The sequence below is a fragment of the Panulirus ornatus genome, chromosome 14, assembly GCF_036320965.1.
Source record: "Panulirus ornatus isolate Po-2019 chromosome 14, ASM3632096v1, whole genome shotgun sequence".
In the NCBI taxonomy this organism is placed as follows: domain Eukaryota; kingdom Metazoa; phylum Arthropoda; class Malacostraca; order Decapoda; family Palinuridae; genus Panulirus; species Panulirus ornatus.
Genome location: NC_092237.1, coordinates 60,156,006 through 60,182,945, shown reverse-complemented (window position 1 = coordinate 60,182,945; position 26,940 = coordinate 60,156,006). Strand labels below are relative to the sequence as shown.

At 45.5% G+C, this 26,940-nt stretch overlaps 1 protein-coding gene across 22 annotated transcripts in view; it reads left to right on the top strand.

The window, feature by feature from the left end:
* The window catches only part of brp (ELKS/RAB6-interacting/CAST family member bruchpilot), a 338,677-nt gene that overhangs the window by 258,124 nt on the left and 53,613 nt on the right, over positions 1 to 26,940 (top strand). For 12 of the 22 annotated variants that reach the window (XR_011713723.1, XM_071670061.1, XM_071670065.1 and 9 more), the window contains 5 exons: positions 1,530 to 1,697; positions 10,587 to 10,781; positions 18,174 to 18,836; positions 19,939 to 20,106; positions 20,736 to 20,891. Coding sequence is in view for 21 of the 22 variants with exons in the window: in XM_071670061.1 (XP_071526162.1) it covers positions 1,530 to 1,697; positions 10,587 to 10,781; positions 18,174 to 18,836; positions 19,939 to 20,106; positions 20,736 to 20,891 (1,350 nt within the window). In the remaining variant the exon portion in view is untranslated. The remainder of the gene's footprint in view (positions 1 to 1,529; positions 1,698 to 10,586; positions 10,782 to 18,173; positions 18,837 to 19,938; positions 20,107 to 20,735; positions 20,892 to 26,940) is intronic. The other 10 variants (XM_071670070.1, XM_071670064.1, XM_071670077.1 and 7 more) reach the window with 4 other exon arrangements.

The following is a 26,940-nucleotide window of genomic DNA, read 5'->3' as shown; positions in this document are numbered from 1 at the left end:
GTATCCAGTACCAAAGTTATTATTATTATTTTTTTTTAACTTTTAAAGTTGTGTTTTATACTTTTCTTGCAATTTTGGTGAGGTATAAATCTTAGTTACTGAATGGTGCCCACTTGCCGTGAGGCTCGTGTGTGTCCGTTAATCTGGTTGCCAATAATTAGCTAGAGGTAAGTTGGCTCCTCAACACCGTGAATGATCGTCTCCTTCTGCTGCTGCTACTGCTGCTGCTGCTGCCGCTGCTGCTGCTGGCTGCTCTTGCATGGTTCTCACCTCACCGTGCGAGACGAGTTTAGCCAACCTCGGGTACCCAGGTTCGTATCCCAGTTAAGTCAGCGTCTTAGCACGACCTGGTTACTCGAGGTTAGTAAAGAGGTGACTCAGGCACCTCCCTGTCTTGAACACCTGCGTGTGGCCTGCTTGCTGGACCAGCTGCAGGAGTGGAGGAAGGCAGAGGTGAGGGTCGGTCACTGATTGTAACTCATCATCCCTCTCTCTCAGTCCCTCGCTCTCTCCCTCTCTCTTTCTCCCTCCCTCCCACCCTTCACCCTTCACCCTTGCCCTTCAGAAGATTTTCATGTTCTGTTATGTCTTCCATGTTCCAAGTGAAATTCATTCCCAGAGTCTTCTCATTGTAGGTCACATTATAGTTCATTTTTACATAGAATAGTTAATTGTTTCATTTTCTTCATATATGTATTTGTCAAGAATTCTTTTTTTTTTTGTAGGTTGTACGTGTTTGTCATTTTGTGTAGAGTAATTTTGTAGACTAAAGTTTTTACAACCTATTAGCTCAGAGGTTTATGTTATAGATTTTGTCTACATATGTGTATGTGTTTTTTTTTCTTTTATTTATCTGTGTTTGGAATACATATATATATATATGTGTGTGGACTTTTAGTTGTTTTTTTTTTTTTGTATCTAAGTGTATAAGCCTCCGTGTGTGCTTTGTCATTACTGTGATAATTTACGTAACAACAATGTTAAAAAGATCTAACAATAGCCAGCATATTATCTCATATGGACTCATTAATGCCAATGCTTTATCTTTATGCTAAGAAATAGTTTGTCTTCTAACTCCAAAGCCTGGTTTTTTTTTTTCTTTTTTTATCAAAAACTTACACATCTGTAGCCTCATGAATTTTCTTTTGAGAGTTTTTCATAAATTTTTCTCTTGCAGTTTTCAAACTGACACGTTTTGAACCACTTGCTATTTATGTAGATGTATTTCCTTGAATAGTTTTTAAAGATTGTAGTAACTTCAAGGTATGAAAGCTCGCATTTTTTTTCCCCTTTTGTTCAAGTGCAAAAGACTCGAATTTTGAGCCCCAATGTGTGTGTGTGTGTGTGTGTGTGTGTGTGTGTGTGTGTGTGTGTGTGTGTGTGTGTGTGTGTATCTTCAACACCAGCCCAATAGACGTGCTTGCCACCAAAGTGTCAATACCCACTCGCTTGTAGCTGGCTTGATTACTGGCGAACTGACGGTGTACCTGGATGGAATTTTTTGTTTACTAACACCCTCCTCCCTGTAGCTGGAGGAGTCGCGGCTGGATATCCAGAAGCGAGACCAGGAGATCCTGGCCCTCTCGGCCAAGATGAAGACCCTGGAGGAGCAACACTCGGACTACCAGCGACACATCACCGTACTGAAGGAGTCCCTCTGCGCCAAGGAGGAGCACTACAACATGCTGCAGGCTGATGTAAGTATTGTCCTTCTCCACACACACACACACACACACACACACACACACACACACACACACACACACACACACACACACACACGACCAGCCAAGCTCACCTGATGACACATACTCTTCCCACTCGACTCACGAAGATTGTGGACTCCTCGACACCCCCAGAGCTGACCCGTGTAATGTGAGTACTCCTCGGTACAGTGCAATGGAAGAACCAGTAGAACTTTTAACCTCTTGAGTACAGGACGATACGACCCTCGGAGTTTCTTGTGATGGCCTAGCCTTCCACCTGAGCGTTGAAGGGTCGTACAGTCGTGTTCAAGGGTCGTACCGTCATGCACAAAAGTTTGAGTAAGGTACGCTTCAACACCGAGACTGGTGTGGACCATATTAAGTATAGATTCTCACTAACCTAGAGTGTGGTTTGTGTCATCCCACATAATACGATAGGAAGCACTAACCCACTGGTAAGGTCCAATGGCCACATCTTCCATAACCATTTGTCCCTTACATATTCCGATCCTAATTCTGTGTTTCACTGGAATGAAGGAGAGAATCCAAGTGTCAGATTGCCTGGTATTATAGGGCCACCAGAAGAATTATAGTGCCACCAAAGGAATTCTAGAACAACCATACGAATTGTAGAGCAACTAAAGGAATTGTAGAGCCACCAAAGGAATTGTAGAACCACCAAAGGAATTGTAGAGCCACTAAAGGAATAGTAGAGCCACCAAAGGAATTCTAGAGCCACCAAAGGAATTCTAGAGCCACCAAAGGAATTCTAGAGTCACCAAAGGAATTCTATAGCCACTAAAGGAATTGTAGAGCCACCAAAGGAATTCTAGAGCTACTAAAGGAATTGTAGAGTCACCGTAGGATACATGAAGGCGATAAGGAACCATAGAAAAGTTCTTGGGAAGAAATCGGGCCCTAGGGGCGTTAAGCTTGACAAAGTTACGTTAACCCTTAACGGGGAAGTCCTCTCCATGTCCGATTTCGTGAAAACAATTGTTATGAATGTAAGCGTAGGTCGAGCAAGAAAGGATGAAGCAGCTTTGAACGAAGCTGCGTTACGTTCTTTGTTAGAAAAAAGAAATTGTTGACAAAGTGGAGGAAGAACATGGGTAGCAGGGAAGATCCCTGAGGGACACCGTCGTTGATAGAGTCAGAGGGAGAGGCTGATTCTTCAACACTATCGGAGACGTCGGTTAGAGGGGGAAGCATATATGAGGTAATGGAGTGACGGAAGAAAGCCCAAAGAGGGAAGCTAGGGGGAACAGGTCCAAATGGCCACACCCTGTCAAAGGCTCTCCTGGTACCAAAGGCTACGACAAACGATTTTTTATTCTACAGTTTCCCAGAGAGGATGACCAGACACTGATAATATAGAAACATCACCAGTGCATCTCGCCCTGTAAAAGCCTTACTGATCATCGGGCAAAAAGACTGGTAATCGAGAAGCTTTAGGAAATCGGATTTAGGGAGAGATTCAAATTCTTTGGACGTTGTGGAAGTCAGAGCAATAAGGCGATAGCTAGAAGGGTTAAACGGCCACCCTTCGTTGGGATAGGCTTTGCTAATGCAAGTTTCCCCCCAGAAAATTTCTTTTTTATACTAAGGATGGAACGAAATAGACGAGCAAGCACAGGCGCAAGTTCAAAGTCACATTCGACCAAAACATGAGTAATGCCATCTGGTACATTCGCCTTGCTTGTGTTCGGAGGGAGAGAGAGGTTCTTTTTGGATTGCACCCGAAGGGATAATAGGTAGGGGCATAGGGATGAAGGTGCTTCAGGGGGTTAGGAAATGGTAGAATTATTCAAGGTTTAGTTAAATGAGAAAGAACCGGAAAGAGAAGGAAAGGTAGCACAACTAAGGCTGTTGAGCGATACTTTTGGCAGGAGACCCAGAGAGACTTATTAATGTCGAAGAAGAGAGGTTGTCAACGTCTTTTCACTGGTTCTATGTATACAGAGACAACATCAACTACAAGTTCGCCAGGCCTACAGTCCAGTCATCCATGACGTTATAACTCGTGTTGTGTGTCTCCCCTGCGCCAGCGTGTGTCCGGTTTTGCAAGCAGCGTAATCAAGATATGATTCGTGTGGGCGACATGAGGACACAGTCTGGGGGCCCAAAATTATGAGAGCATTGTCAGTGCAGGTGACGCTCAAGCCGGAGCCCGGTCCCCACTTTATGTAAATGCAGGTTTGTTTAATTAAGGTTAAATTGAGCATTAACTTGATGGGCCTCATAGAAAATCGGGATGCAGTTTAGTGGTGTCGTATTGTGGGTTTAGTGTGCAACGCGCTCCTTCACTTTCATTGTTTTCCTTAAAACAAAGACAGTAAAGGAAATTTAGGTCATGGAAATTTAGGTCATCATGACCTAACATCAATACCCACAACAGGGCACCTCGACCTTCGTTTTCCTTGGGACTCCCAGTCAGGGAGGCCTTTCCCGACGAGGGTCAAGGTCCTTTGGGACTCCAGGTTGTATGTAGTATCCTCAGTCTAATTTGGCAGGACCTCGGCGTAAGATCTTGATGCGATTACGAAATAAAACCAAACCAAACATTGTAGATGGCGATCAAAGTTTATATATATATATATATATATATATATATATATATATATATATATATATATATATATATATATATATATATATATATATATTATCATGCTTGTTCGCCGAGTCTCTCATCAGAGACTGACGGGGAAAATGCTTCATTCGCTCACATCCATTCTCTCGTTGTCGTGTGTAATGCACAAAACCCTCGCGCTCATCCTCCATTCCCCAAGTTTAATCCGTCACCTCATCCCATATTTCACTCAACCTCTCCCAGTGTTTTGCACGCGGTCCACTTTTCCAAGCTCGCTCATTTTTACCACCTCTCTTACACATGTCATATTCTCGTTTCCTAAGCCCAGCATTAAGTTTCACCCTTGCCTATACCAAGAGAAGGTCAGACATTTCCACCTACCACGTGTAGATTCATTGAACTCTCCTTTGTACGCCTATCAACTAACACTTAATCCAATAACGCCCATAAGCCCCTCACTCCACTCTTCCTCACATGTATACACCTCGTCTCAAACCACGTATTCCAGATCACCAGACCTTTCCCACCACACGACTCGACAAGCTTTTCCCCATTCTCGTTCACACCAGGGATCCCCTCCCTTCCAATTATACCCTCAATTGCCCCATCACCCTCCCTTGTATTCAGATCCCCTAGCCTTATGCTCTGATCCCGTGCGTCAAAACTGCCAAAGCATGCACCCGGTTTCTCCCCAAAATGCATTCCTTTGTTCTTCGCTCCTCTTACATCCTGGATCATTAACACTTAACAGTCGCCCACCTCTCAGAATCTACTTTCAGTCGAAATCGCATCATCCTTAAAGTCAATTTCTGGCACTCTTTAACGCTCTGCCACAGCTGATTCCTCGTCATAAATGCCACCCTTTCGTTCGCTCCTCTCCCTGACCCTGGATCATACTTGCTGAATATTCCCGAAACTGAATATTCCCGAACCACCCTGACCTTTTACCCTTCAACTTTGTTTAGCTCGAAGCCAGAACTCATCCAGGCTTCTCTCCTCAAACAGTCGTACCTGCCTCTCTATTAATGCCATCTGGTTACAGCTATACACTTTTCAAGACACCTTAGCCCGAGCCTTCTAGGAAATTTCATCACTTGGTTGTCCGAGCCTCGTGTCCCCATTATATCTGTCATTCATCTCTCGATCTATCTTTGTCTGTCTGCCTGTGTGTCTGTCAGTCTTTATTTATATATGTATGTATATGTATATGCCCAGGTGTTACCGGACTCCACCTGCAAGTGGTTATACCGCGAGCGAGAAAGCTCTTTCGGCGATGCTCCATTATCGTCAGTGGACGAAAGGGACCACAGTCTCGTCCAAGAACTTTTAAGGACGTCCAGGGAGAGTCACTCATTTGTTTTCCCTGCTCCTTTGTGGTGGAGTGCACCCTCGGAGCTGCAGGCGTCCCATCAAACGTGCCCTGAGGTTGAGTGATAATGATATACGTGTTTATTATTATGTAATCCCGGGACCTTCCTCACGGCGCGCTCATGGAGCTCCCAGGCTGCGCTGGACATGGTAGCCTCGTCGGAGGTCGACCTCCTCGCTTGCGATGTTGCCACTTGCAGGCGTCATGACAGCCCCCAGTTATTTGTGGTTACACAGGGCATGGGAAGGAGAGATGACAGGTTATGTGGCGAGGTCGTATCATCGTCAGTTGAAGAAGGGGAGCATAGTCTCATTGAGGAACTTTTTGCCGCGAATGGGTCAGTCATTTTCCCTGCTTCTGAGTGTAGCGCAGTTTTGAAGATACAGAGGTCCCATGAATTAGGTACTGGGTTTTACATAGTGGTAGTAAGTAGCAGTAGTAGCAGTAAAAAGTAGTAGTAGTAGTAGTAGTAGTAGTAGTAGTAGTAGTATAACCCCAGGACTCTTTTTTTTATGGCTTCAAGGCTGCGCTGGAATCAGTAGCAGGAAAAGGATAGACTCCTTTGGAGTGAGGAGTTCTCCGACGAGACTGAGATTGAACTCGGATCATACAATGTAGCAGAAGGTGACTTTTTCACTCACGGCGTAACCACAAGCAGGCGGAGTCCGGTAACTCCATGGTTATACATAATGTTAACATACCATGAAAAGAATTTTGACTCTCTCTCTCTCTCTCTCTCTCTCTCTCTCTCTCTCTCTCTCTCTCTCTCTCTCTCTCTCTCTCTCTCTCTCTCTCTCTCTCTCTCTCTCATCCTTCCTTCCTGTCCACTAGTCTTCCATCTGTCTCACTGTCTTCTCTCCGTCTCCTAGCCTTCGTATTTATCCCCTAGCCTGCCTCCCTGTCTCCTAGTCCCCCACCCCATCCCGTCTCTTAGCCTAGTTACAGTACCATTTCTCGTCTTCCACCATTCCCTCTCCATCCCTCTTCCCTCTCGTCCGATTCCTTCCTTCCTTTCCTTTTTCCCTCCGCCTACAGAGAGGGAGAGAGAGAGAGAGAGACACCACGGCGGCCTGTCAGGGGAAGCAGGTCCCTCCCTCCCACCCACGTCTTGCTCTACTCCCGACCAATTAAAGCTGAGTTCCACTACAGAGGCGGCGGGGGACGCGCCGCTCTCCCCCGCCCCGCCAACACCACACCACCGGCTCTACCCTGCCGCCGCGCCGGACCGTACGCATACATCACCACCTTGTGCATCATCGTACACACGCACAGAGTTTACCGTACCCGAGTACGCGTGTGCAGAGTTATCGTACTCGAGCGCAGTGTATACATGTACAGAGTTATCGTACCCGTGCACATCGTATACATGCACAGGGTTATCGTACCCGAATGTATCACAAAAATGCTTAAAGTTATCGAGGGCAAGTAGTACAAATACGTAAGTTATCGAACCCACCCGTGGAATGTTTTTATTTTTCTAGCTTTGCCTGGTGATTTCACCAGCTACTTGGATGCCTGTGATTATGAGAAACAAAAGCATATTTATACATTGATTTTTGGGGCGCCATAGATCAGACTGAGCCTGACCCAGTTTCCCATTGGCCATAATCTGGCCTGGCGTCAGTATTCATGAGGGCTGGGGGAGGGAAAAATTTATTTCTGATGGATTTTCTCTTTTGTAACAGGTTCGTTGTGGGATTATACAGACCTGGCTGTCCGTTAACATGAGCTACAGTTAGAATAGAAGAATAAACACCCCTGTTTATTTTGAGGGGATCCTGCGATCATGCATTTGTTATTAAGTATTTGTAAGTGTGTATAGGACAGTATGTGCCTCTGCCTCTCTGTCTGGGACACGGTAGCATGTAGATGAAGACCAAGTCATCGCCAGCATGGAATCAGAGGATCTACCGAACGTCTTGATTTTTAATTTCTGTTTCGTAGAACGCGCTACAGAGATGCCGTGTGTCCCCTACTGTTGTCAGGGAGGAATCCGGGACTCTCGAGAATGTACCGCTTGTGCTGGTTTGACCCTGCAACACGGAAGGATTTCTGATGTCCGGTTTTGAAATGATTTATCTTGTTTTCTCTTTCTCAGAACAGAGAAGCCTTCACTGAGCAATGACATATATTAACAAGTTAGACCACTAATGGATAGGGCTTCAGTAAATGTATGCTCATCATAGTTACAAAGGGCTTTTAGACACGTAGGACTTGGCGATCAAAGAAGACAAGTTATTTCTTGGGTTCGTGGCTGGGGAGTTGGTCCCTCGATCTAGGTTTGTGTGTAACGAGTTCAGACCAGAGTTAGCATTTGAGACACGTCGTGTTCCCGTGTGATCTTCGTATCCCACGAGAATACAACAAGAGCTCCTTGGGCTCCCAAAGCCCCGGATTGTCGGTGGCTCGGCAATGGCCGACGCTCGGGGGAAACTGTGGCTCGGGAAGGATTCTTCCCTCTAGGTTTTGACCTGGTGCGTCCTCCCCGTTAAAGCCTCCGATTGCTAGCCAGGGAGGGAAACTTTAAAAATTCTGGCCACGGGTTTCGATCCCTGAAAGCACTGCGCATATAGATCGGGAACTATGAACATTTCCGCCAGCAAGGTCTGGAAGATCAGAAGAAGAGCTGTGGTTAATGATAAGGTCCGAGACTCTGAAAATTGTTCGGCCAGCTCGCTCCTGCTCAAGCAAAACCTTCCAACAAGCTCCGAAACAGTGAGAGGTGCGGTTCGCCAGGTGCAGGGTAGGAGGGCTCACCTGGTACAGGGTGGCATGGTTCATCATCAGTTGGAGGGACGCATGGTGTGGCCAGTTAAGTCAGAGTCACGCAAAACATTCCGGCCACTCAGATGTTTCAGACGGTATTAATCGAAGCGTGTCAAAAAAAAAACCTGGACGGGGTCTTTGATTACGACCATCATGGTTCGACTCAAGAAATGAACCGACCCGTCGTTGTATTTGGATGAAAAAGATCTCGTCAGCCACCACGGGGTTGGCACGAATTCTTCCTCCTTTATTATCACACTGCTCAAGGTTCAGCCTCCTTTATTATCACACTGCTTAGATTTCAGCCTGCTTTATTATTACCCTCACAATTCAGCCTGCTTTTGTTTTTTGTTTTTTTCATTACACTGCTTAGACTTCAGCTTACCTTTTTATTAAATGCTCTTAGTTAAGCCAACTTTGTTATTATTATATTGCTCAAAATTCAGCCTACATTTTCATTACACTGCTTAGAGTTCGACCTTCTTTCTTATTACACTGCTCAAAATTCAGTGTACATTATCATCACACGCAAGATGTCAGCTAACTGTTTTTATTAGATTTATTTCAGCTAACTTCATTATCAAACTTATTTCAGCCTACTGTATTATTACACCGCTCAGAATTCATGCTGTTTATTATTATACTTCAGAATTCAGCCTGCTCTCATGTTACATTGCTCAGAGTTCTGTTGACTTTATAATGACACTGCTCAGAATTCCGCCTACTTTATCATTACACTGTTCATGATGATCCTGTGTTTGTGGAGTCCACGGTTCGAACCCCCAGCAGCAGCAGCAGCAGCAGTAGCAGCCTCCGCCGAAGCAACAAGGCAACACCAGCACCAAAATATACAGCTTCCACCACACTCTCTACCCTTATGTATACCACAGGTGTTCTTGTATTGTACAGTAGGCCAGTGGGATACAACAGTATCTGTAACTTTTTCTCTTTTTAACGAATCTATCTATTCTCTCTCTCTCTCTCTCTCTCTCTCTCTCTCTCTCTCTCTCTCTCTCTCTCTCTCTCTCTCTCTCTCTCTCTCTCTCTCTCTCTCTCTCTCTCTCTCTCTCTCTCTCTCTCTCTCTCTCTCTCTCTCTCTCTCTCTCTCTCTCTCTCTCTCTCTCTCTCTCTCTCTCTCTCTCTCCATATACCTTCTTTCCCTATATTGGAAAATCTAACCACATTTTGTCTGGAACAGGTACTTCAGTTTTCAACACCCCTCACACAGTACATTCGTCTGTCAGTGCCTGTACCTAATACTCCGTTCGTCAGTTGTGCCTCATGTATTGTACTGTGGTTTTAAGGATATGACAAAAAAAAAAAGATAGATTAAGAAGATTTCCTGATCAGCCAATGCGTTTAAGACAATCAAATCTTCCTTTGTTATGGTAAAGTGATTCCTGATCGATTGAAACGTAAGGATATATATATATATATATATATATATATATATATATATATATATATATATATATATATATATATATATATATATATATATAAACTATTTCTTTTTTACCATATCCTTTCAACTCGGTGAATGACTGTATGTTCCTGCCTTTCAAAATGCGATAATTTGCCCCTTTCAAGTATATCTCACCAGGCATGATTATAGCCAGGAGTAGATTTTATTTACTGAATCGTAGAATATGATCAAACAGTAGTTATTTGTGATGAATCTGTTCACTGAGGTGCACCATGACCCAGTATGATGATGAAATGTAATGATGCTTCCCCAGTACCACCTAGCACCACACACCCCACACTAGCTACACTGACACTCCTCCTTGTCCCCAGTGTTGCCAGACGACTGGGCGAGGGACTGCTAAGCCAAGGCCCTCTACCAGCCCACCCCGTCCAGCTCGTCTCTCAACACCTTTGTTTTTGTATATGTCGCAACCACGGCCACCCGTATGTCTATCCTCAGCGTCCCGAACTGAGCTGTAGAGGAGCTGTCATATCCTCTTCATGAGGGGGGGTTATGCTGAGGATAGGTATACACACCGTCTGACGTGGCTGAGGTATATATGTAAATGTATATATATTTATATACATACTGAGCCGGTGGCTACGTTAGGGAAGCATAACATACCCGTCCCCCACCCCACAAGACGCAAGATATATGGGAGTCCCCGTGTGCTTTGGTTTACAGCAGCATTCCTCCGGTCTCCTTCGCCAGGTGGAGGAGTTACGTCAGCGGCTGGAGGAGAAGAACAAGACCATCGAGAAGAAGACCCAACAGGCTCTCCAGACCACTCAGGAGAGGAACAAACTCACCACCGAGCTTACGGAACTGCGAGACCACATGGATATCAAGGACAGGAAGATCAATGTCCTCCAGAGGAAGGTAGGCCTAGGGCAGACTTAGGGGCGAACGAGGAGGCCTTTGGAGGTAGGCTTACGGGAGAGTTGGAGGTGGACGAGGAGACCTTTGGAAGTGGGATAAGGGAAGAGTTGGAGGTAGACGAGGAGGCCTTTGGAAGTTGGATAAGGGAAGAGTTGGAGGTAGACGAGGAGGCCTTTGGAAGTGGGATAAGGGAAGAGTTGGAGGTGGACGAGGAGGCCTTTGGAAGTGGGATAAGGGAAGAGTTGGAGGTGGACGAGGAGCCTTAGGAGGTAGGCAAGGGAGGGAGACTTCAGGTAGACCTTGAAACTTGAAAAGTAGATCCAGAGTAAGGCAGACATAACTGTGTGAAGCATATCATAGAAGTAGGTTTAGGGTCAAGAAAAGTATGCCTGGAAGATGCTCAAACCAGGACAGGAATAGATGGGAGTGTTTGTCAGGAGACGGAAAATAAGGCAAGAATGGCCGAGATGAATTAGTTTGTAGGATAGGAAGGGGGTGAAAAGGGAAGTCAGAATGGATGCGAAAGGGTAGAAAAAGGGGGACTGAAAACCTATGGAAATTGGCCGGGAAAGCTGAGAGATAGGGCAGGCGTTCGAGTAGAGGTCAGCCGTGAGGGAGGAATCTGAATGGGAAGAAATATTGGGAGCCAGGACAGAACTGAGTCCAGAGAGAGAAAGATAGATGTGCGCTTATATGGCCGATGATCAGGATGGCCCAGCTACAGTCAACGATTATACGAAGACCCTTCGTGAAAGAGCAAGTTGCGTGAAAGGGCAAGTCGGCTGGAGATCCAGGGAAACCCTGATGTGACCTGTAGCAGTGGATGAACAAGTGTGCTACTGCAGGTCATGGTGTAAGGGAATGTCACTTGCTTTTTTTTTTTACTTTTAGAAAAGAGTAGAAGATGCCTCCTCTTCCTCCACAACACTAAGAAAAAGGCAAGGCGAAGTAAAGAGTCACAGCGATACCAAAACTTGAGCAAATAACAAAACCTATCTACCGTTTCCCCTCCCGAGAATTTTGCGTATGAGAGTCGTATTTCCTCCGTCTGAACCATTGCTCCAGTTTGTACTTAAACATACTCGACCACAGGGACACATCTTTTAATCACCATCCCTGACAGCTCTGTAGAGATGAATGAGTGCAGTTCTCTGTGCGGCTTAAGAATACAGAAATCAGATTACGTCTTGTTGAATTGCGAGAAGAGGAAGATTTGAGGAGGAAAGTTGAAATGGGGTGGAATATGGAGGACAACTTATACAGTATTGGATGCGAAAATGAGACTGAATTTAGAGATTTAACTGTGAATTCTAGACTGAGGATATGGTACCTGAGTACAGTATAGAGAGCTGAGTGGAGACCCGGGTGCTTGCTTCCTCAGCAGCTGTCAAAAGGAGCTCCTTAAAATAGCCCAGAGTCACAATGGCTGCGACGGAGGAAGACCCCGGAGGAGTGTTCTCGAGCCGGCCACCAGATGGCGGGAAGTTTGCCAATATTCTGCAGGGAAAGATTGGCTTTTGAAGTTACCCCACTTTATGAGGGGCGGCCGGGGAGGGTAAGCTAGGGACGGCCGGCTGGATGAGTGTGTGTGTGTGGGTTGTGACAGTGAATTAGAGGTGGGAGATAACTGCAATACACCAGTTATATATATATATATATATATATATATATATATATATATATATATATATATATATATATATATATATATATATATATATACAGTCAAGAGAAAAAAGAAATGAGTTGTGTATACTAAGAGAGAGAAAAATGAGATACAAAAATCGAAAGGAAAAAGTAAATAAAAGAGAAAGGATGGAGGGAGAGTAATTGTATGAATTCAGAGAAAAATGATATCCGTTAGAAAAAAATGAGATGAAAAATGGAAAAAGTGTAACTAATCCAAGACTATGAAAGGGTAATAGCCGTTACTTTTTCTTAAGTTTTGAACACAAGAGATAACCTGGAGTCAAGGCCAGCCCAAGCTGGAGCTCTCGTTTCTAAGCTTAGCTGAGGCACCGCGCGTTATGTGGAGGAGTCCACGGGAAGGTAAGGGTGGACGAGTGGCCGGGAATGAGAAAAAGAAAGGGTAGGAATGGAGAGGGGAAGGAAAAGGAGATTGAAAGGGAGGAATAGAGAAAAGGATTGGGAATAAAAGGTTGGAAGATGGGAGGCAGATGCAGGAGTGGATAGGAAACGCTGAATGGCGATTGCAGAGGACCAGTGGATGGTGGAGGGGGAGGGGAACAGTTGGAGGTAGAGATGGATGGGGGGAAAGTGGGTGGCAGAGTAGGTAAGTTGAAACGGCATAGGAGGGAAGAAGTAAGGGTGGTGGTTGGAGTGAAGATGATATGAATGCATACGGGACTGGGAGTATACGGAAAGGACGCTTAGATAACAGGAGACCTCATAATCCGCGAGGGGTTGTCTGTGGCCATAATGTTATCTGCGGTAGAAGCAGGAAAGTAAAAGCAGAAGGCACCTCCCCACCCGCCACTTCCTCCGTCACAACAGCAGTCAGGTAAAACGGCCGAGAAAGGAACCCCATAACCGTGGAGTGCGCATACTACCTTGGAAAGTTTACACGAAAGAGTGAACGGGAAATGCTCAGTGCACTGGGCTTCTCCGGGGAGGAGGCTCAAATCTGAAACGGAAAAAAAGGAGAGAGGGTTCGATGTGGAAGAATTCAGCCAATGACCTCAGCAGGAGAAGGAGGGAGGGCATATTGTGGAGGGAGTCAACCAGTGACCCCAACGACGGAGGGAGGGAATGTAAAGTGCGAAGGGAGTCGGCCAGTGATCCCAGCGGCGGAGGGAGGGATGGTACAGTGTGGAGGGAGTCAGCCAGTGACCTCATCGAGGGAGAGTACAGTGTGAAGGGAGTCGGCCAGTGGCCTCGGCAGGTTAAGGAGGAAGGTTACAGTGTAGTGGAAGTTAGCCAGTGACCCAGTGGGGAAGGAAGGGTATGTGTGTGGTGGGATTGTGCAGGGAGGAACATGCAACTGTGGCTGAGATGATACAGAGGAACGTTGCCTCTCTGAGTCTAATTACAGATGCAGTTAATGAGTGGTAATTAGAGATGCTGTGATGTTCTCATCCAAGCAACTGCTTCTCTTTAAATCACAAGGCAGGTGTAATTAAGGGCCTTGAGATAATGATCTGCAGGTAATTAGAGGCCAGTTTAGAATCACATCCCTTAATGATGGTTTCTGAACTTTGAATTCCCCGTAATTAGGGATCTGTAGAGATAACAATTAATTTGCAGGTGGAATAAGATAGTTAAACAGAGGTAGCAGTTTAAGGGTGGAGATGTTTGTGGATTTGTTCTTTCACTGGTGAGAGAGGGAGTGAGGTTACCTCTCCCTCTTCTCTGTAGGTTTACATCGCGATGGCTTCATAAAGTATACGAGAGTCAATGTAATGTTTTAATCGTCTTTGTGATGTTAGATAAAGATTGGGAGCAGAAAATCTGCGGGTATCCGTTGGGTTTAGAGGTGTTCACATGTGTTGTAGTGTGTTCATTTTTCACTGTAAGCATTTTGCAGTCGCTGTTATCCATTTTCGTCATCGTTCACTATCACTGTCACCATTAGGCACATCACTGTTATCTAGTCACCAACGCTGACCATCACTCACATCACTCACCCTTATTGTCACTATCACCCACACCACCATCATCCACTGTCAGTCAGTTGTCAGCATCATTATCATATTCACGGTCATCTCAACCACCAGAATTCTGTCACCATTTGCCCCATCGTCATCATCACCGCCTCACTATCCTCACCACACTACCAAAACACGTGTAAGACTGTCATAAGCCCCACCAATCTCTAAGGTTGACTTCCTCAACCCTGAACAGTGACTTTCAATCTTATCTAACGTCAGTCAACTTGAATCATTTTGGCTTGACATCATCATGCTCACCGTCATGATCATCATGATCATCATCATCATCATTATCACCGTGATGTCACTGAAGTCATCACATACGTCGGTATATATATATATATATATATATATATATATATATATATATATATATATATATATATATATATATATATATATTTCTTTTTCATCACTGTCGCATCATCGCATTTTTCAGTTGGTGTCGTGTAGTCGTCATCACTCACACATGATTAGTTTTGCGCCATCACTTAAGTCATCACACATTACCGTGATGTCAGGGCATCACCCTAACACCAGGATGTATATCAAAACTTCATCCACATCGTCACACGTTTCCTCGTGTCATCATCACTACCCACGTCAACATCTCTTCATCTTCGCATCACGTGTTACCTCAACACACATTTCACCACTACTGCGTCATTACCTCATGAGGGTCGTCGAGCATGTTCCTGTAGGAGGGTTGTGTGGGTGGAGGTAGTCAGGCTGGAGCTTTGTTGTATGGGTGGAGGGATCTGGCTGCGGGAGGGTTGTATGGGTGGAGGAGGGGTCAGGCTGGAGCTGGATTGTATAGGTGGAGGGGTCAGGTTGGAGCTTTGGTATGAGGGGTCAGTACTGTAGTATCGTTGTGTGGTTGGGTATGCCAGGATGGAGGAGCACTTGTGTGGATGGGAGGGTTAGGTTGAACGAAGGGGCACGTGTGGGAAGACCAGCCAGCAGGAGACCTGGTGGTCCAGAACGAGGTTGATTGCCGGAGGTCAGCTGTAGTTCCCTGAGGTCATAATCTTTTTTTTGTTGTTGTAGTAGAGACAGGATAGTAAAGTAGAAGGCTCCTCCCCACGCACCTCTTCCCCCCGGCAAAACAGCCGGCAGAAAATAACTGAGAAGGAAAACCAGTTTTTTTCTTTTTTGAGAGAGAGAGAGAGGATATACAGCCATGGAAATTTTATAGGAAAGCATGAGCGGGAAATGTTCTCCACACCGACTGCAGCGGATGGGCTTCTCAGGGAGGAAACTGAACAGTGAAACAGAAAAAATTATATGTAATTCTAAGCAGTTCATTTATGTTTTATTTGCTTTCTTGCTGTGGGTCATTGTATATGCAATGGGGTCAGGGTTAAGGTGGGAGGGGTGTGAGAAGATCAGGCCAGAGGAGATGGTTAAGATAATCTAAATAGAAAAGAATTTATGTGGACTCGTCAGGCAAGGAGTAAACTAAATCATCATTTGTATCATTACACATTTTCTTAAGCCTTACACAGTATAAGATTATTTTGTCTTGTCTGGTACTGGCTCACGGGTGTTACACTCAACCCTGATAATGTGGTTATGAACTAGGGTCACCTCACGTATATTATGTTCCTTGGCTAACAAACAACAGGTTTGGTTTTTTTTTTTTTAGGCTGTGGATGATTATCCGGAGCATGCATGATTTTTATCAGACGTCCATACCCATGTCTGCACACACACACACACACACACACACACACACATACACATACAAGTTCAAGGGATGGAGCCCCTCATGTTTAAGTCTTTCTTCCCGTTTAACGATACATATTGGTAATCATACACACATGTCCTCAGCTGTATTCACCCACACACATACCCCCCACAAGTATAAAACCCTCTCCCCGTACTGTACAGATATGTAATTCCGAATATGTATTCCCACATACATACACACTCACACATACACGGCTATCATCATCATCATCATCATCACTTAATGGTTTTAACCTAAGAGGATGCACTTATGATACCGTTACTCTGATAACTCTCTCATCATTGCCTGGACATGTAAATATTTGGTTTTGACTGGCCAAACGCTGGTACTAACGTGATAAGCAAACTAACCACTAACAGCTCTGTATTTTATGATTACCATGTAGAGTGGTCGCGAGCGTAGAGTAGAAATTTGGGTTATCTGGCGAACGCATGGAATTCCTGGTGTGTTGTGTGATATATGCTGATTGCTGCCTGATTTTATTGCACCATTTTTATATTGCTGCTTTTTTTTTTTTGGTTTCGTCTGTATATATTTTGCTTTGCTGTTTTATTTGTTTCTCTATCTGTAGATGATGATTGACAGCCTTATTATTTGTATGATTTTTTTTTTTTTTTACTCCTTTTGTTTCTCTTGATCTAAAAGTACCAAGTTCACTCCTGCAGTTGCATACCCCTGTTTAGCACCAATGTTTACCTCCGGCTGAGGGTGGCGCGTCCGTCGGAGTAAGTTGGCCACTTCGTCTGTGCCGCCGGCAGGTACAGTGTTCTCCCGGCTTCTCCCTCGTAGTGTAATGCACCACTCGCGCAGCAGGTACAGTACAAGTTAACTTTCACCGTTCCGTCGAGAGGTACCCTCAGCTCACGATACAGCACCCAGTTGGCTTTTCCCTTACAGCAGGAGGTACCATCAGTAACAGGTACAGTACCTCTAAGTCTTCATTCCCAGGTAGACGTTTACGGCAATACCTCGTACTTCAACTTCTGCTTCGCAGTTGTCGCCACAGCATTTGCTTCCATCTTGCATCGTCAGTCCACTGGAAACACTCGTAGTTCCTGGCCTGTTTCCAGTCTCTTGGTATCTTTAGTACCTGCCCTGTTTCCAGACCCCTGGCATCCATGATACCGGTACTTCTTGGCCTGTCTCCAGACTTATAGCATCTACGATGCTGGTAGTTTCCGACCTGTTTCCAGACCCCCTGGCATCCAAGACACCATCTTTCCCCTGACGTAGTTTGGTGACCCCTTTAATGACTCCAGACTATCAGAATCACAACACCCAAACCAACAGGCGACAGAAGTCGAGGAAACACAGCAGCAACCGCCAGCGATGGAAAGGTATCTGTAAACCTCAGAAGATGTACCCCTCCTGCTGCCCAATGAACTTCTGTTCATGTAGAAGTATGTTATAACTTACCTTAAGTCACATGCCTTTAAGAAAGACTGGCTGCTTCCCCTGTCCTGACGTGGGTCGTCATAGGTAATATTATTACAGTTTTTTCATCTTATTTATTTTTCATTATTTGTATAGTTTCTTTTCTTGTGCTCTTACGTTTAGTTTTGTTTCCGCGAGAGAGAGAGAGAGAGAGAAGGTGGATTTAGAGTGCTGTTGGCTATGTGTTGGTGAGCGTGAAGGAGAGTGTGTGGGTGTATGTTTGTGTGCTATAGCAGAACGGCGTAGATTTTCAGTGTGGAGTATGTGGTAGTGTGATTCCATGTTATTCTTTAGTAGAGCTTTGCATTGTCGAGGTCTTACGAGAAGTGTGACGTGGAAGAGTCGTGTGAAGATCATGTTATGTGAATTTCTCAAGTGTTACTCAGTGACTGTGAGTGTGAATCGATGTTCTCTGAAGCCGCGGTGTTCTGTGAATCACTGTGACATGCGTTTGATGTGGAGTGAATCTTGCGAGACTGTGTAGGGAAGGAAAGTCGTGAGTGTGAGTGTGTGGAGTAGTGCACTAATGTGGCTCCTCAGATCGAGAACCTGGAGGACCTGCTGCGTGAGAAGGACAACCAGGTGGATATGGCGCGGGCGAGGCTGACGGCAGTGCAGGCCCACCACTCGACCTCGGAGGGCGCCCTCAGTTCCCTGGAGGAGGCCATCGGGGACAAGGACAAGCAGATTCAGCAGCTGCGGGAGCAACGCGACAGGGCGGAGCAAGAGCGTCACCAAGAACAGTCACTCCACGAGCGCGACATTGCAGAGTACAAGATGAAACTCCACGCTCTAGAGGGCGAAGTGGAGAAGCTACAAGTCCGCCTTGAGCGTTCGCTAGCCGAGAAGGACAAGCTGGAAGCTAAGCTGGAGTCCAGTCAGTCCGAGCTAGGGAAAGCTAAAGCCGAACTGGAGAAGATGCACGGGGAAGTCGGCAAGAGCACGAGCGACTACGAGTCTTACCGCCATCGGCTGACCAAGATCGAAATGGAAAACGACCGCCTCCGAACCGAAAACGAGCGACTGCACCACGAACTGGAACGTTCCCACCCGACGTACGGCCGCTCCTCAATGTCTGGAGGATCAGGGGAGGTGGATCGCCTTCAGGAGAAGCTCGACAAGTGCCAGGCGGACCTGCGCCGGGCGCAGACCGAGCTGCGCATGAACCAGGCCGACTACGAGAGGTCCCATGTGGAGGTAAAGGTCAATAATCCACTTCGGTCTTTGTTGGTAGCGAGCAGAGCCACCGTAGTCACAATAGCTGGATTTTGGAGTACCCATAGACACCGTAGACGAGTTTTGGATTATCGATGTACACGACAGACAAATTTTGGATTATCGATAATCACCGTAGGTATTTTGGATCATACCTAAACATAGTAGTCATTTTTAGACTATTATCGGTAGCTACAGTAGCTAAGTTTTTTCTGAATTATCTTGTACCACAGTAGCCAAATTTTGAATCATCATTAATCATTTTATCTCGGTAATAGGATAAACCAGACCACAGTAGTCAAATTTTGGAGTATCAGTAGCCATAGTAGCAAGGTTTTGGATCATTTTTAGCTCCAGTAACCAAGTTTTGAAGTATCACTTGCCATGGTAGCCATGTTTTGAATCATATTGACCACAGTAGCAATCATCTAAAGTGTAAGGTTAAGTAGTAGTCACTCAGTCAGCCACTCAAAAATGAAATTATCAGTTCCTACAACAGAGATTTGGATTATCACATGTCAAAGTTATTTTCCTGAAGGGCCAGAGCATCAAGGGTCATGAAAATACAATTGGCTGTGTTGGACAAAGATCAGAATTATCCAAAACTAAATTGACAACGAGAGTCAGAATCTTAGGTAACCTTAGAACGATAGATAATAATTTGGAAGGAAAGGATACAATTGTTGATTATTACTGAAAGATCGTAAATCAGTTATTTGTTAAGGTCTTAGTTATAATTGCAGGTCAGGGCTAAACGAGGCGATACGACCCTTGAGCACGACGTTATGTCCACTGAGTACGCCAGCACCACCCTCAGGTATGAAGACCCTAGTCTCTGAACTGCTCATTAAAGTCAAAGACCGCGCCTTCATACCCAAGGGTCGCACCGCCGTCACTGAGGGTCGAACCGTCGTGTTCAAGGGTCGATGATGCAAAATACAGGTAGACGAGACTCAGGTTTGTTGACGTAAGGCAAGTGTAGAAGTTAGCACGTTACGTTGAACTTCATTTAATTTCATTACATAAGAGTTACAGGGACATGGTTGGCGTGAAGTTAACGTCCTCTGCCTCTCGCCTCACCCCCCCGTAGGTGGAGCAGCTGCAGGAGAAGGTGGAGAAGGCACAAGGGGAGATCTACCGTCTGAAGGCTCGGCTGGAGAACGCCCAGAGCGAGAAGGACAGTGTTCAGGAAGAGCTGGAGCGAGCCCAGGCCACCGTCGCCCGCCAGCATAGTGAGAGGGAACGATGGGTCAACGAGGTCAGTTACTAGAACCTTTGTCACTGTATCTAGGGTGTTAATTGCTGTGTTTGGTTGCTGGGTGTCCTGTGTAGTTGTCAATTGTTGTGAGTGGTTGTTAGCCACCATATGTGGTTGTTGATTGTTGAGAACGGTTGTTAGCCACACTTTGTGACTGTTGATAGTTAAGAGCGGTTGTTAGCCAGCCACCCTTTGTGGTTGTTGATTGTTGAGAGTGGTTACTAGCCACACTTTGTGCCCGTTGATTGTTGAGAGTGGTTGTTAACCACGCTTTGTGGTTATTGATGGTCGTGATTGATTCTTTAATGACGTGTAGGAGTAGTGCAGTACCGTGTGTGGTTGCTGATTGTCATGAGTGATCGTTATGCACCCAGTCTTGTTGATGATTAGAATTAAACGTTATTTGTTATAAGTGAAGTGTAGGTATTAACTGCCCTGTTGAACTGCCAATATCCCCTTTCTGTATTTAAATGCCCTTTGATACTGCTTTTTTTATGTGTCGTAACTACTGTGTACGGCTGTTAGATCCCCTATGTAGCTGTACCTTTCCCATGGGGCTTGGTTCCATAACCCCTACCAGCCAGTGGTTGCAGTGGCATTAACCTTGCCACCAACATCCTCTTCGTCAGGTGGACAAGCTGCGGGAGGAACTCGAGCGATCACAGGCGACGGTGGGCAAGGCGCAGATCGGCCAGGAGAAGACTCAGTCGGCTCTTGACAAGGTCCAGTCCGAGCTGGACCAACTTCAGGAGCGCTACGAGAGACAGAGCGCCGAGATCCGCAGGGTAAGTACCTTGCCAAGGGAGGGCGGGAGAGGCAAGATTTCTTTCTGCTTCGGAGCAAGGAAGGGAGGGAGGACTTATGTTTTGTACCGAGGGAGGGCAGGAGGCAGGACCACTCTCTACCGTAGAGTAGTGGCGAGAGGCATAGGATTTCATCCTTCTACTATGGAAGGACTGGGGGCAGGGCTTCTTTCTGACACTCAGGAGAGGCGGGAGAGAGTGGATGGACTTCTTTTCATCGGCGAAGGTAGATCGGGGAGAGAACTCCTTCACGCTTCTTGAGCGATTGGAGGAAGGAACTCTTTACATTGCTGTAGAGACTGGGCAGTACTTCCAGGCACCACGGAGAGAGAAAAAGAGAAAGAGAGAGGGGGGGAACGAAGGCGGAGGAGGAGGAATATTGCCCCTGGCATTGCTGAGGAAGAGAATACTAAACGCTGCCGAGACGGCAAACGCTGCAGAATTCTTGATTTCTTGAGAAGAAGACTAACAGGTCCTTCAGAGCGCAGTTTCTAAAGTTGTTTCCGTAATGTTCTCGATCAGCTGCCTGTATTACACCGACTCCCTCGCTTCCTCTGTAACATCCAGGAACTTAACGCTTACCAACACAGTGTTGACGCAGACTCTGCTTGTTCACGGTCGTCGTGTACTGAGTGGGGCTTATTTGAGATGCAGTGATTTGAAGGCTGTTCAGATATATCTCACGATGTTAACGGGTATTTTTGTCTAACTACGTAAGCACTGATCTGCGGCCTTTGAGCACGACGGTACGATCCTTGAGCACGACAGTATAACTCTCTGAAGTAGTATCTTGTCCTGTGGCCTAATTGTTATTTCTCAGGTCAAAGGCCGAGCCTTTATGCCCAAGAGTCACATCATGGGGCTCAAGGGGGTCGATAAAGAGCTTGAATAAGAAGCTGTTGGTACTCGCCGGGTGGGATAGAGGGAGGGTGGTGAGTACGAGTGAACCCAGCGTTGCCAGGAGCCTGGACTCTCACAACCGTGTACCCAAGCGAGCGCGTTAGCATGCATCTCGTCTGACCTTTTCCGGCCGACCTTTTATCCAGCGACCATCATAGCCGCTTTAGATTGGAACCCGTGACCTTTTGTGACCTGGAAGAGAAATTTTGCTTGAAATACGCAGCAACAGTGACTCTTGGAGTCGGGTATGATTTCTGTCTCTCATCTCGAACTAGAATGATGTTTGCTAATATGACGTATATGTACATGAATTACATCTTTTTAAAGGCTGCCATTTTCTTAGCGTTGGACGCCATTTCGCATTTAAAGGCCCCAGGCGTTGTGACGACCAATGTCAACAAAGAGGCTTTGCCATCTCGGCCGTTACCTGGTCGGATAACGACCCTGTCCCGGTCAGGCATTGGGCAATGATACTCCCGCTGTAAAACCGGGACCCCGGCCGGCCAGACCTTAATTTTCGTCTGCCAGGAACACACCTCCTGAGGTGATTGAATTATCCATCAGGTGAACGTAACCTGACGTGTGTGAGGGCTTGAGCAGCAGCACCGTGCATGTGTGAGGTTAATGGTACGAGAAGTGGTACCATGAGTGGAAGAATCACCGCTTGATCTGGAAGGTTTAGTCTTGGCCAACGCGTACAAGTATCGGAAAAGCAAGCAAGCAAGCGGAGAGGATTTTGCAGGTGGTGTATGATGGTGTCTGAAGACAGTGTTCTCGGCGGTGTTTGGTTTCTTGAAGTTTTATTCATTGGTGTGGAGGTCCTCAAGATTGCAAGTGTTACGTCTAAACACTCCATGCTTCCACCATCATGTAATCATGTCGGATGTTGGTTGGGTGTTTTGACCTTGGGCCTCCCGACTGCCAGGGTCATGAACGGCGACATCGTCACATTGTGATCGCCAGTCGAAAACCTGACGTGTCCACCTTCTTCAGGTGTTCAAGATACTTCGCGGACCACACCCACTCCCACTTCATATACGGTCTTTGCAGTGTATTATCGCCATGTCCGCAGCAGCTGTGCCATTGAATGTACAAATTCACATAACGTGATTTGAAAGTATGAGAAAATGAATTACTAATATGTCATTTATTCTGGTAACTTGGAACTTGAAAGAAAAGAAAAAAGATAACACTTTTTCTTTCCGTTATGAATTGAAACAAAGATTCTTTAAGGAGGATTTATGAGTTTATGAACTCTGTTAAGTACCACTGCAAAATATAAACGAAATCGAACGAAGAATTGAGTTGTGTATTAAGTAAAGCTAATATGTGCAGAATTTATGAACTGAAGCGTATTTCTGGAACCGAGTAAGTCATTCAAGTCATATTTAAGACATCAGAAGCGGTGGAGGAAAAGAGTAACGATTATACACATCTTAACAAAACTTGTTTCCTGTATTTTTCAATACTGGTTCGTTGACTAACATTCCCACACCTGTACTCTCGTGAACTACGTGTCGATCATGACCCAAATAGTTGGACCACTTGGGACAACAGTGAGCTGCATCGATCGTCCTCTTGTCATTTTCCTCATTTGCATACTCTCCACACTCCCCCCCCTTCTCTCTCTCTCTCTCTCTCTCTCTCTCTCTCTCTCTCTCTCTCTCTCTCTCTCTCTCTCTCTCTCTCTCTCCAACAGGCGCTGCTGCTTCGGTCAGCCGACATCTGGATTACCTTTCAAAACGTTTCGTCAGTGTTTAAAACGTACTATAGGGTGAACGCAGAGACGTTGTGAGATATACATATCTGTGTTGCAGTTTCGTTAATGTTCTGTTTGATGGTAACCCCTTAACGCTAGTAGCTGGTCTGATGAACCTGGACCTGCTCTTAAGTCATGGATATGATATATTTTTTTCCCCCCTTTTCAAACCCCTTCATTACAGAACACGATTTCAGGACACCCGGCGTAAGGCATAAGCATAGCGATGGACGTGTGTGTGTGTGTGTTTATATAGACACAGAGGCAGTAGGGTTGCATGCGCAGCCGTTGCTACTTCCCTTATTTGCATAATCACTGACTGCTGGCCCCTAATTAGCTAAAAAATTTCTACAGTGTCTCGTTTAGAAGTAGGAGGTCGGTCCAGCTCGGCTTCAGTCTCTGGCTAAAATATATTTTCCTTATTTGATAATCAACCTTATTATATTCGTTTACGTAATCAACTCATCACTTGTCCCTAACTGGTCGAAAGTCCTTACTGCTTTTTCTGTAGACGGGTTTGGTCTACCCATAGTGTCATGTGATTATGTAAAGTCTTTAGAGTGTTGGGGGTGGTCATCTGTAGAAGTGTGTGTAGTCTATCCATAAAGTTATGTAGTCAGGCAGTGTGTGTAGAATGTTGGGGGGGTTGTCATCTGTGGAAGCATGTGGTCGATCCATGAAGTCATGTGACCAGGACGTGTGTTAAGGGGTTGCTGTCAGGTGTATGTTTGTTGTCATGTTCTCATGAACCTTATTACCATGATTATTCAATACTGGCCACGAATTGTTGAGCAGAAATGGCGACATCATCATGCAAATTATTTTTCACAGACATGCACACAGAAGGTCTGAAACTATACAGGAAAAAATATACAACAATAGACTGTGGTTGTAAAAATGTAGGTGTTAAAGGGCTGGCCTTGAACCTAGAGCTTCGAAGCTTCGATCATTTTTAGGTTTTCGAGGCTTCGACCATTCTCGGTTTCGAAGCTTCGGTCATTTGGGGCACATAGACACACATCCTCCTTCACATGATTCCCACCCCTCCGCACGGCCCTCCACTCCCGAGACATACCCCACTCACGACCCACTCCTCACCCGAACTCTCCTGCTCACCCCCTGCACGGATCTCTTCTCCTCAGACCCCTTTTTCCTCCTTGCGCTGCAGTGGCGTATCTAGGGTATGGCGGGTAGGGCAGGTGCCCTGGGCGCCACTTGAAGGGAGGGCGCCACTCAACAGGTTTGTTTTTTGACCTATGTTACCCGAGTGACATTTTTAACGGTTTGGTTTTGTAAGATATAAAAGAAACTCGCCTACTTCTCAACTATAGTGATATTTTGCTACTATCAGTTGCATTGCCGCTTCTACTTTGCAATTTTGATCAAATAAGTCTTTAAGTTAAGTCTTTAAAGAGTTTATATGAATTTGAATCTAGCCTATCTCCTCAACAGTGTATAATTACACTGTATATATTTGTATATACATCCACTGTATGTACATTTTAGATCAAGCCAGGGGCGCAATTTCAGAGCTTGCCATAGGCGCTATTTCCCCTAGATACCCCAACCACCCCTGTTGCGCTGCCCTTCCAAGTCCCTCACCATCTGCATGGTCCTATCCTCGTAACCCTCCACCCACCTGCACGCACGTCCCTTCCTTCCCCAGACCCCGCCAAGTGGTAGTCCCTGTCCGGTCGCTGTAGCTTGTACCAGACATAGACCATTACAGAAGTCTTCGACTTGTGCTATGTCGTCATACGGAATATTTTCACTTAGTTTAAAGAAAATCCGCAACGCCTTGTCACTCATTTTGGTCACATAGGTAGCTCAGTAGACGGCCACACCATTGCTTCAGTTTAGTAAGATATACAAATAGATAATATATACATTTTGCTGATTATTGAGGATGTTTATAAATGGTTCGGGCTGTTCTTTGGTTGGCTTTACTTGCTCGGATGGGCTCGATGTATGGGGTTCGTGTGCGAAACTGCAGCTTTAGAAAGAAGGACGTTACTACAGTAGGCCAGAATGGTGCGGTATCTCTCTATCCTCTTGTCTCCTGCGGACGCACATTTACATTTCGGTCGCCAGATGAGGACTACTCATGGTACATGTCAGTCCGCCAGGCGGTGGTAAGAGTTATTTTTTTTTTTTACAGGAGTGTTGACTTGTATTCATTCCACAGTGTTGTTGTTTAGCATGAGTTATGTAGTACCCTTGCGGCAACGGGGTGGAAATGTAGATCGACAGTCGTAATTTTGGTATTCTGATTTCTTGTTGAGGTTAAGGTTGGTTGGTCGATTGGTTTGGGGGGTTTTAGGCCAGTCAGCTGCCAGGGTCATTAAGGCCCTACACGTCAAGTTATGATAACCATCAACCGAAGAATCGTTCCAAACCTCCTCCAGGTATTAAAGATATATTTCTAAAGCCACGCACACTCTCACTTTGCGTGTAGCCCATGGAGGGAATAAATATTTACTGCATATACAATATCTGAAACCCAGATTTTTTCTTTACCACTGAGTTCTGTATTCAGTTATCCTCGTGTGCCCCCAACACATTCCGATGTGCAGATGTATACTGCTGCTTCTGTTAGCTGGTCCATTCCAACGTGATCTCTATGATGACGCGTTTGCTAAACCGTGTTTGGATTATCGTCAGACTTCGTGAACTTGTTTGATATCACGGACCCACGACCCAGGATCAACAGATTATCAATGAATCGCTAATTCGACCATATGTCTGTCATCGGCCTCAGTTGCCGATCACTCAGTGCGCACTGTAAGGAGCGAGTTTGATCATCAGATCGTTTGATTCCACTGATTCGCTCCTTGTGATCAGAGAAGGACCGGAACGAGAGCTGACTGTTCGGGTACGTCTCGGAATGTGTTCCAACTTTCACTCATTCCTATCCGTTGCTTTGCTGCAGCATATTTGGTTTTCTCTTAAGAGTTGGTCAGAGACCATACGTTCGTCGAGGACTTCCTGTTCTGGAGCATTGCTTCATTTTATTATTATTGGTTGTAGTAGTAGTAGAAGTAGTAGTAATACCATTAGAAGTATTAGTAGCAGTAGTAGTAGTAGTAGTAGTAGTAGTAACAGTAATAATGTCATTAAATGTAATCCAGATATGAGTCCACGAAAGCTAAACCGCCGTAACTAAGAACAGAAATTAAAGTGTCGGTCCTTAGTAGTTAGGTCTGCCAGTGAGGGCCACGTCACTAGACACAGACGCCTCTGGGGAATCGCGAGGCGAGTTACCATGCGTCTCGGCTGGCTAGGTCTGTCACTTTTGTCGTACTTTCAGTTCCAAAAACTGATGATAGGAAAATCTCGGTGACTGTGTCAAGTAATCCGTTAACATAACACTCC